Source organism: Schistocerca nitens, chromosome 3, assembly GCF_023898315.1.
Source record: "Schistocerca nitens isolate TAMUIC-IGC-003100 chromosome 3, iqSchNite1.1, whole genome shotgun sequence".
Taxonomy (NCBI): Eukaryota; Metazoa; Arthropoda; class Insecta; order Orthoptera; family Acrididae; genus Schistocerca; species Schistocerca nitens.
Window position 1 is genome coordinate 387627227 of NC_064616.1, and position 10077 is coordinate 387637303.

The 10077-nt window shown below is 37.4% G+C and overlaps 1 protein-coding gene across 4 annotated transcripts in view; it reads left to right on the top strand.

Annotated features, from left to right (window-relative positions):
• Window positions 1–8607, top strand: part of LOC126248329 (glycoprotein endo-alpha-1,2-mannosidase) — a 70752-nt gene extending 62145 nt beyond the window's left edge. For all 4 annotated transcript variants that reach the window (XM_049949224.1, XM_049949221.1, XM_049949222.1 and 1 more), the window contains one exon: window positions 7465–8607. In XM_049949224.1, the coding sequence (XP_049805181.1) occupies window positions 7465–7883 (419 nt within the window). In that variant the 3' untranslated portion in view covers window positions 7884–8607. The remainder of the gene's footprint in view (window positions 1–7464) is intronic.
• Window positions 8608–10077: the final 1470 nt, after the last annotated feature.

Consider the following 10077-nt stretch of genomic DNA (forward strand, 5'->3'; position numbering starts at 1 on the left):
GACACTCAATAAATAAAGCCATAGCAACCGAGATACCTACATGAACAACAAAAATGCTACCAGCTTATACACCAACCTAATATCTCTTAACCAAATAGCATCTAAATTATGCATTTCTGAGTCTTGTAAAGCAACTTGTGATACTGGCAGAATCAATTATCATGTTTCATGACACCTAGAAAATTTAGAGGAAAAAATATTAATATAATTTAATTATAGAATCTATCCTCCTAATACTGTCACAGGTGCCCTGGTGATGTTTGCTCTTGCATTGTCCTGTATGAAATGGCCATACATGTTTTCCATAGTTGTTATTTGTGTGAAGAAATGTTGCGGCATATTGTTCATATACCCATCAGAAGTTATAGTGCAGTGGGAAAAGGTCAGTCCATTAATTTGTGTTGTACTATACTTTATCAGAAGAAAGGAGTATTTGAGACTCAGCCTCTCCATCATGCACTGCGTGTAAGGTTTCAGCATTTGCACACAGATCTGTGAGCAGATCCTACTGACACACCAGCCTGAAGTGCTAAAGTGGTGCAATGATTTTCCCATATTTCCTTCCTAGGCCTCTCCTAAGTCATTTAGTTTGGCTGAAACTGATGCGCCAACTTGCCAGAGTCCAGGGAATAGGCCACAGTGTTACTGACAATTGGATCCCACCACCCTGGTAATGATTCTCATGTAATGTCAGACACAGTGCTTATAACACATGCGAAACACACTATTTTAAGGCATTGTCCCCAGTATAAGACATATATTATTTCTGGAGTATATTCTTTCTTGCAATGTGTTATCACAGTTTCTACTTTATTATATGAACTTAGTAAAGTGTTTAAGAAATGTTTCTTGCATGAAAATTGATTTTCTTTCCTTTGTATGTGAACTGTTCTCAATTGTCTCTTATAATCTTCTTGTTTTTCTTTGTTTATTTATTGGCTAGGTGTCCTACAGATCCACACAGTGATTACTCACTGTGGGTGTGGAGAGTGTCAAACTTTTATATTTATTCAGTTATATAGCAGCATTTTTTATATACTTCCATAATTGATTTGTACATAAAATGCCATTTTAGTAATCACACAGCCAGACAAAAAATGTGGTTGTGCAGTGAAAACAGTAGTTATAACAAAATCTATGCTGGAAAATAGTACTGGTTATGAAATTTGATGTTAATTATGGTGGAAGATAATTAGTTTTAGGTAATTTAAAGTACTTTACTGGAAAACCAGAATGATTAACTTTCAAGTAATGCAGGTCACCTTTCTCATATATAAGTATTAGCTCATAGGTTTTTACTGTAGTGCTAGCTTTAATTTTAAATTAACCTTGTAATAATGAAAACTAATTACACAGTTGGACTCAGAACACTTGAAATGAGACTCAGAGTGATAAATTTAAGTAAAATTCAGTATAAATAGGATCTTGAGAATTTTATATGGATGTTGCATGTCAATAGATTAATGTATTTGAAATTAGATGAAAGTTAGAAAAAAAAGAAATGGTTATTTATGGGAGTAGAAAAAAATCACAGATGGAGAGGATCCATCTGCAGTGTCATAACTTGTATAAAATTCTGGCTAATAAAGTGGCAACACTACACACCGATGACACACACATGTTGAACACAAAATGTAAAATGCAAGTGATGTCTGTGATGTGTTGAATAAAATGTGAGTGAAAGAATGGCAGAAATCGGTCAACTGGAGCATGGAAACTAATGAACACATCTCCAGGACCACACAAATGGGCTAACAGCACTGGAAATCACCTCTGAAGATGCTTCACAAATGAAAGAAGCAAAATGCACATGGCAATAAGCTGGCTTCAATAAGTTGTATGGTCAGAATATACCTCCACAAATTTTGAAGCAACTAAGGAATGAAGGAAAACAGGAAAAAATGATGATAAAGTGGAGCAGTTTCGTTATTGTGGTATTCATTGCAAAGTCCAGCTTGGTGCAGCTCTCTATACTAGTCATCATTTGCAAGCCTCTTCATCTCTGCATAACTACCGCAGTCTACATCCATTTGAACCTGCTTACTGTAGTCAATCCTTGGCCTCCCCCTGAAATTGCCCCCCCCTCCCCCCCTCAGGCTTCCTTACATTACTAAAACAATGGTTTCTTGATGCCTCAGAACATGTTATCAACTGATCCCTTCCTTTAGTCTACCTCCACCACAAATTTATTTTCTTCCCAGTTCAGTGCAGCACCCCGTCATTAGCTATTCAGTCTATCCAACCTTCAGCATTTGCCTGTAGCACCACATTTCAGAATCTCCGACTCTCACCTCCTGTGAATATGTTTTACTTCCTTACAAGATTACACTCAACACAGATACCTTCATAAAATTCATTTATTTGTTATTTATTTATATTTACATATGATGCTAACAGGTTTCTGTTTTCAGAAATACTTTTCTTGGTATTGCCGGTTTGAATTTTATATGCTGCGTACTTTGGTAGTCATCAGTTATTTTGCTGCCCAAATACCAAATTACATCTACTGCTTTTAATATGTCATTTTCTGCCATCATTCCCTCAACATCACTTGACTGAATTTCGTGACATTCCATTACCTCGTTTTACTTTTGTTAATGTTCATTTTATGGCCTCTTTTCAAAACACTATTTATTCTGTTCAACTGGTCTTCCAAGTCCTGTGCTATCTCTGACAAAATTTCAGTGTCATCAGAAACCTTATTTTTTTTATTGCTTTTCTCTGAAATTTGATTCCCTTTCCAAATTCTCCTTTGTGTCCTTCACAGTGTGCTCAGTGTGTCAATTGAAAAACATCGGTGGTAAGTTAAAATACTGTCTCACTCCCTTTTCAACTACTGATTCTCTTCCCATGCCCTTTGATTCTTATAACTACAGTCTGGTTGGTGTAGAAGTTGTAAATGCCTATCTCTCCAAGTACTTTTTCCCCACTACCTTCAGAATTTTAAAGAGTATATTCCAGTCAACATTATCCAAAGCTTTCTCTAATTTTTTAAATGACTTCATCTCACATATAATAGTCAATTAATTTTATTCATTGTACTACTACAAAATTTCTTCCGTCAGCTATATTCAAGTATTGTGATAAGAAGAACTGATAAGAAGTCAGTGCATCAAAAATAAGTTACAAACTAAACACAGTGACAAATTGAATCATAAAATTTGCTAAGATTAGAGGCATTTGCTAGGCATTTGTAGTTGATGCATGTGTCAAAAATTGGCTATGACATGTTATGCCATACTAGGCTCTTGCACATGCAGCATTTGAAGAGTGTCCACAGCCATTGTACTTGTGAGTGCAAATATTGTATTGTAGTTATCTTATTTGACCGGTAGCTTGTACATCTAGAAATTTAATTAAACTTGTCCCATTACCCATAACCCTATATGAAGGAACTAATTAAACATAGACTATGCATGACACTCATGTACATCATTCCTGGTTTAGTGTTTTAGGGTAAATTCTTTGACACAGTAGTTTTGGAAGTGCCATGTTAACATTAACTAATGTCTGAGCATAACATATAAGTCAATTGTGATGCTATTTGGTAATACATAAATTTTAAATTTCTTACATGTACCTGTATTAATGGTACTAGTGGCACATTCTTTTAATACAACTATGACATTTGCACCCACATGTACAATGGCAGCTGTGGACACACTTCAGATGCTACATGTGAAAGAGACTAGTGTGGCATAATGTACCATCACTGATTTTTGACAAATGTATTGTTAAATAGGTTTCTATTAATCTTGCCATCTTTTATGACTTGGTTTGTCACTGTGTTCAATTTTGAACTGATTTTTGCGTCACTGAATTTGTATTGGTTATTTTTATCATGTCCTTGAAAATGTCCTAAAGCAGAAATTGTGCAGTAGTACAACATAAAAGTGAAATTTATAAGTGGGATCCAATCATTTAAGTAATTTGTCACAGCTGTGGCCTCAAATTTAATTAAAATCATCAGCTTTCTCTAAATCTTCAAATTCTATAAATATAGGTTTGCCTTTCTTCTTCAGAGTATCTTCTAAGATTGGCCCACCTGGTTAGCTGCGGTCTAACGCGCTGCTTTTAGGGCGGGAAGGTGTGCTGGTCCCCAGCATGGATCCGCTCGGCAGATTAGTGTCGAGGTCCGGTGTCCCGGCCAGTCTGAGGATGGTTTTTAAAGTGATTTTCCATCTGTCTTGGCGAATGCAGGCTAGTTCCTCTTATTCCGCCTCAGTTACACTATGTTGGCCATTGCTGTGTAAACACTTTTTCCACATATGCATACCCCATAATTACTCTACCACGCAAACACTGTGTTTACACTTGTCTGGTGTCAGATGTTCCTGGGGAAGGGAGGGGGGAAGGGGGGGGGGGCACTGGGGGCTGAACTCCACAATATCACTGGGTTTGGTGTGGGGCGGTAGTGGGGTATGTGGACTGCTGTAGCCTGTTGTGGGGTTGTGATCCACGGCAGGGACGAAGCCTCTCCATCATTTCTAGGTCCCTGATTCCATACAATACAATACAATACAATCTTCTAAGATTGGTCATAAGGTCAGTACTGCCCCAGGTGTTCTTACATTTCCCTGGAATGTGAACTGATCTTCCCCATGGTCAGCTTCTACTGATGTAAAGTATTTGCAATATTTTATCTGCAGATTGTAAAAATAACCCCAAAAAATTCTGATCGTACGTAAAATCTATGAATGCTACAAATAATTCAATACCTTCTCTTGCTGACAGTACGGGTAATGTAACTGATGATGATAAACAGAATGCCGAAATTCTAAACCTAGCTTTCAAAAACTCGTTTACGGTAGAGGACTGCAGCACCATTCCCCCTTTCAATTATCGAACAAATGCAAGGATGGCTGACACAGTGTTTAGTGTATCTGGGATTGTAAAACAGTGAAGATGCTTAGACATTAGGAAGGCATCTGGCCTAGACGGTATCCCCATAAGATTTTATGTTGACTATGCTACAAATATGGCACCATTCTTATCCATCATCTATCACAGATCATTGGAACAGCGGAAGGTTCCACGGGACTGGAAGAAGGCCCAGGTCATAGCAATCTATAAAAATGGTAGAAAATCGGATCCACATAATTACTGGCCAATTTCACTGACATCAATTTGTTGCAGAATCATGGAACATATTTTGTGTTCGGATATAAAGACCTTTCTAAACTCTGAGTTGCTCATCTGCAGAAACCAGCACGGTTTTAGGAAACAGCAGTCATGCAAGACACAGCTGGCCCTCTTTATGCATGATATACAACAGGCTCTAGATACTGGCTCCCAGGTTGATGCCATATTCCTCGACTTTCGAAAGGCATTCAACTTAGTTCCGCACTGTCACTTCCTCCAAAAAGTGTGCGCTTACGGTCTATCCGATGACATATGTGGTTGGATAGAAAGATTTCTAACAGACAGAGACCAGTATGTCGTTCTGAAAGGGGAGACTTCAACAGAAACAAGCGTAACATCAGGTGTGCCCCATGGCAGTGTAATAGGTCCACTGCTTTTTACGATTTACATAAATGATGTGGTTGATGGTATTGACAGTGGCATTAGACTGTTTGCTGATGATGCTGTACTCGACAGCAAAGTGGTATCACATGAAAGTTGTGAACAAATCAATGAAGATTTGCAGAAAATAAATGTGTCGTGTAATTACTGGCAGTTATCTCTCAATATAGTAAGTGCAACCTACTGCGAATAACAAAGCAAAAATCCCCATTAATTTAAGAGTACAAAATAAATGCCCAGTCTTTGGAAGCAGTAACATCCGTCAAGTATCTGGGTGTGACTATTCAAAATGATCTCAAATGGAACGATCAGATTACACAAGTAACGGGTAAGGCAAAATCTAGATTGTGGTTTATTGGTAGAATCCTGAAGTGATGTAGTCCTTCAACAAAGTAAATTGCTTACAATACGTTAGTTCATCCAGTCTTAGAGTATTGTTCATTTGTATGGGACCCTTACCAGTTGCGTCTGATTCAAGAGATTGAGAAAGTCCAAAGAAGAGTGTTAAGATTCATGACTGGTACATTTAGCCATCGCATGAGCGTTACAAATATCTTAGAAAGTTTGAAGTGGGACACACTTGCAGATAGACGACACGCTAAATGGAAGGGGCTGGTCACTAAATTCCAAAATCCGATCTTCACCGATGATGTAGAACATTTATTATTACCACCAACTTTCAAATTGCGCAATGATCATCATTTAAAGATAAGGGGAATTAGAGCTTGTACTGAGGCGTTCAGACAGTTGTTTTTCCCTCGCACAATCTGTGAGGAAGACGATTCAGGGTTAGGATTTCAGAATCAGAGTTTGGAAGATTCAGGGAACAAACCATTGTTACATCAATTTATGCAAAAAATGAACACAGCTATAATTTTTTAGCACAAAACAGTAACTAACAAATTTCTGATGCCAACAAAACTTCAAACAATCTAATTTCTGAAACAGATAAATTTCCAATAAGAGTGAAGCATTGAAAACTGAATTAGGAACTAAGATTGCTGAAAGTTGTGATGGTGTTAATTTGGAGGTAGGAAATCATATTCTGGCATTCAGAGATGGACTAAGTGGACAAACTGAAATCACGAGTTCAAAAATTAGACTTAAATGACAGAGTTACAGGAACAGAATCCAGTGTTCACATTGTTAATCAAAAAGTAACTAACTGGGAGTAAATTTGTGGAGTGAAATTTTAGAAATAGATCCTAATTTTAATAATGAAATTGTAACTGTTAACATTACTTGTGAAAAAAATTTGTAATATTGAAAATACCATTTCAGAAAAAGATAATGGCTGTAAAAGTTGGTAGGCTGGTTGGTTTAAAAGACGGTCTGCTGCCTTTTCTTTTTACTTGCAGTTCTGTGAAAATTTTCCCTTCCCTGTGTATTGTACCTATGTACTTTACTGTTTGTGAAACAAAATCCAGAATATAATGTAATAAATATTATTGCCTGCATGATGTACGTTGTTTCTGTGATAAGTGTTCGTCAGCTCGAAACTTTGTGTTTGTATGCGTAGCTAAGAGCCAGTGAATCATCGGAGTACAAATAACAGCTCCACCAATCGATTGCCCTTTTGTACCTTGTGTACACGATACTAATGGCATCTGTATATGTGCAGACTGCTGTTGCATGATTTGTTACCTCAGTGTATATGGTGAAAGATATCTTTTGGTTATTGTGATGGTACAGCTTTTACTTAAATATTCATTTGTTATTATTGAACAGAAGTTTATCTTTTCCACATAATGTAGTCAGTGTTTTGTAGTGGTGTATGTTACATATTTTGTGTGCAAAAAAGATCTCAAACATCAGTTTTAGTTTTCATTGACATTTTGAGATAAACTAATTCTTTACACATTCTTAGAACTACTTTGGAGATATTTATATTGACAGATATCATGTTTTATTATTAATAATTTATGTCTGTATTCTTCACAGGTTTCTACACATACTTTGCTAGCAGTGGATTCACATATGGATCATCATGGAAAAACTGGCGAAGTCTTAGTAAATTTGCATATCAGAATAGTCTTATATTTGTTCCATCTGTTGGTCCTGGGTATATTGATACCCAGATTAGACCTTGGAATGTCGCAAATATCAGGCACAGGCGCCACGGAAAATACTACGAGGTTGCTTGGCGAAGTGCAATAACTACCCAACCTAAAATAATTTCAATAACTTCATTCAATGAATGGCATGAGGGAACACAGATAGAACCAGCCTTACCGAAGTCCACTCCCTCATTTACGTATCTAGATTATGAACCTGAAGGTCCATATTTTTATCTAAATTTGACTAAATGGTGGATAAATGAATTCACAAAAAGAACACAGGACGACAGCACCAGAATTTAATATTAACGTTAATGTTTCATTGATACTATGTGCGTACTTTTTAAAGGTATGAATCTAGCAAATTGTCACTGTAATTACTCAAGAGTTGTGTGATTGTATCTAGTTGACAGAATCAGTGAATCCCATACCATCATGTCACTTGCATCCAGAAAACTGATTTCCACATGAAAATGCCACATGACTACATATGTAGCTTTTAAATAGATATTATTTTCAAATAAACTTTTGCTAACTTGTTGCTGGTAAATATTTTTCACATATGAATAAAAACATTTTGAAACTCAGAAATCTGTCTGTAACACAGCTGAAAGTTGTGTGTCAGTTACCAAGTTACCCTCACCTAGTCCTCCACTGCTCCTCCACCTCTTACCCTGGCTTGCCCCCTTAAGTATTCCAGCTGGTGCCCCCCCCCCCCCCCCCCAACCTAAGACGCCAATTCAAGGTCACATCATTCCCCAAATTTGTATACAATAACTTCATTACCAATCACAGTCACATTCATCCCTTTGAGTATTTCATTAAATGTTACGTTTCATGTACTTCATGCAGTTGTATAAGTTGCCAACATAAATTTGTACAGGCTTTTAATGTTTTAAAAGGCTTGATGAAGCTTAGTGCATTATGTGTCAGTTTTACAAATATTTTGTATGGCTAATATCTAGCAGTAGCAGTAAGCAGACATGCAGACATAAGACAACAATATGAAACTATCAATCTGGCAAATTTTGTAGTGGAGTAGTCTTTCTGAATGGAATAAAACTCTGTGCCAGACCGTGTCTCTAACCTGGGTTTTTATCTTTTGGAAGCAATACAGTACAATTTGCCAAAAAATGTTAACCAGAAAACCTATAACAGCATCGTTTATTGATTCCAAGAAAGTATTTTATTCTGTAGATACAGAAAAGAGAGGATAAAATCATTAGAGAATCTGGTGTTCAGCAAAATTAGGAAACACATTTTGTGAAACTCTTAACAAAAACTGTATCTAAAGTGAAATTTATGGAATAATATCTTAGCCATTCAAAATAATAATTACTTGTAGATAAGAATGATGCCTTATAAAAAAAAATTGTAAGGATCTGGAGTTTGGAGCCACAAAATCAAAAAATTGAACCAATAATTCTGGGAAGGAAATCAAATAGAATTAATGTTAACTGCCTGGCCCTTGCAGATGATTTTTCAATACTTTCAGAAAATCTGACAGAAGCAGTTACTCAAATAAATCTTCTAGAAAGAATAACCACTAACGCTGGGCTTATAATTGCAACTGAGAAAACAAAATTCATGTCAAATATAAAAAAAAGTATCAAAATAGGTAAAATAGATTTAGTTAGTAAATAACAATATCTATATTATTGTATACTTTAGGCCCATCCCAGAACGTCTCCCCAGAGTCCATGTGTCTCCGCACTCCTAATTTCTACAAGTTTCCTTAAGTCCATTAACCCAGCCACCCAGGACGCCCCATTGTGGCTGGTTACTGTGACCCTACTGAGAGAATCTCTGCTCTCGTAGACCGACACCTTCAATCTATTATCCAAAACCTACCCTTTTATATTGATACCAACCATTTCTTCCACCGACTCCCCACAGTTCCTGTTCCTTTACCACACAGTGCCCTGCTAGTCACTACTGATGCCACCTCCTTTGACACTAACATCCCTAATGCCCACAGCTTTGCCACTATAGAACTCTACATTTCCCAATGCCCAACGGATTCCAAACCAACAACCACCTCCCTAGTCACCATGACCAACTATATCCTCACCCGCAATTACTTCTCCTTTGAAGGCATTACCTACGAATAAATCCAGGATATGGCTATGGGCACCCGCATGGCACAATCCTATGCCAACCTATTCATGGACGATCTAGAGGAATGCCGGCCGCGGTGGTCTAGCGGTTCTAGGCGCGCAGTCTGGAACCGCGCGACTGCTACGGTCGCAGGTTCGAATCCTGCCTCGGGCATGGATGTGTGTGATGTCCTTAGGTTAGTTAGGTTTAAGTAGTTCTAAGTTCTAGGGGACTGATGACCACAGATGTTAAGTCCCATAGTGCTCAGAACCATTTGAACCATTTTTGATCTAGAGGAATCCTTTCTAAACACTCAGAATCCTAAACCCCTCGCCTGGTTCAGATTCATTGATGACATCTTTGCGGTCTGGATCTAGTGTAAGGACACCCTATCCACATT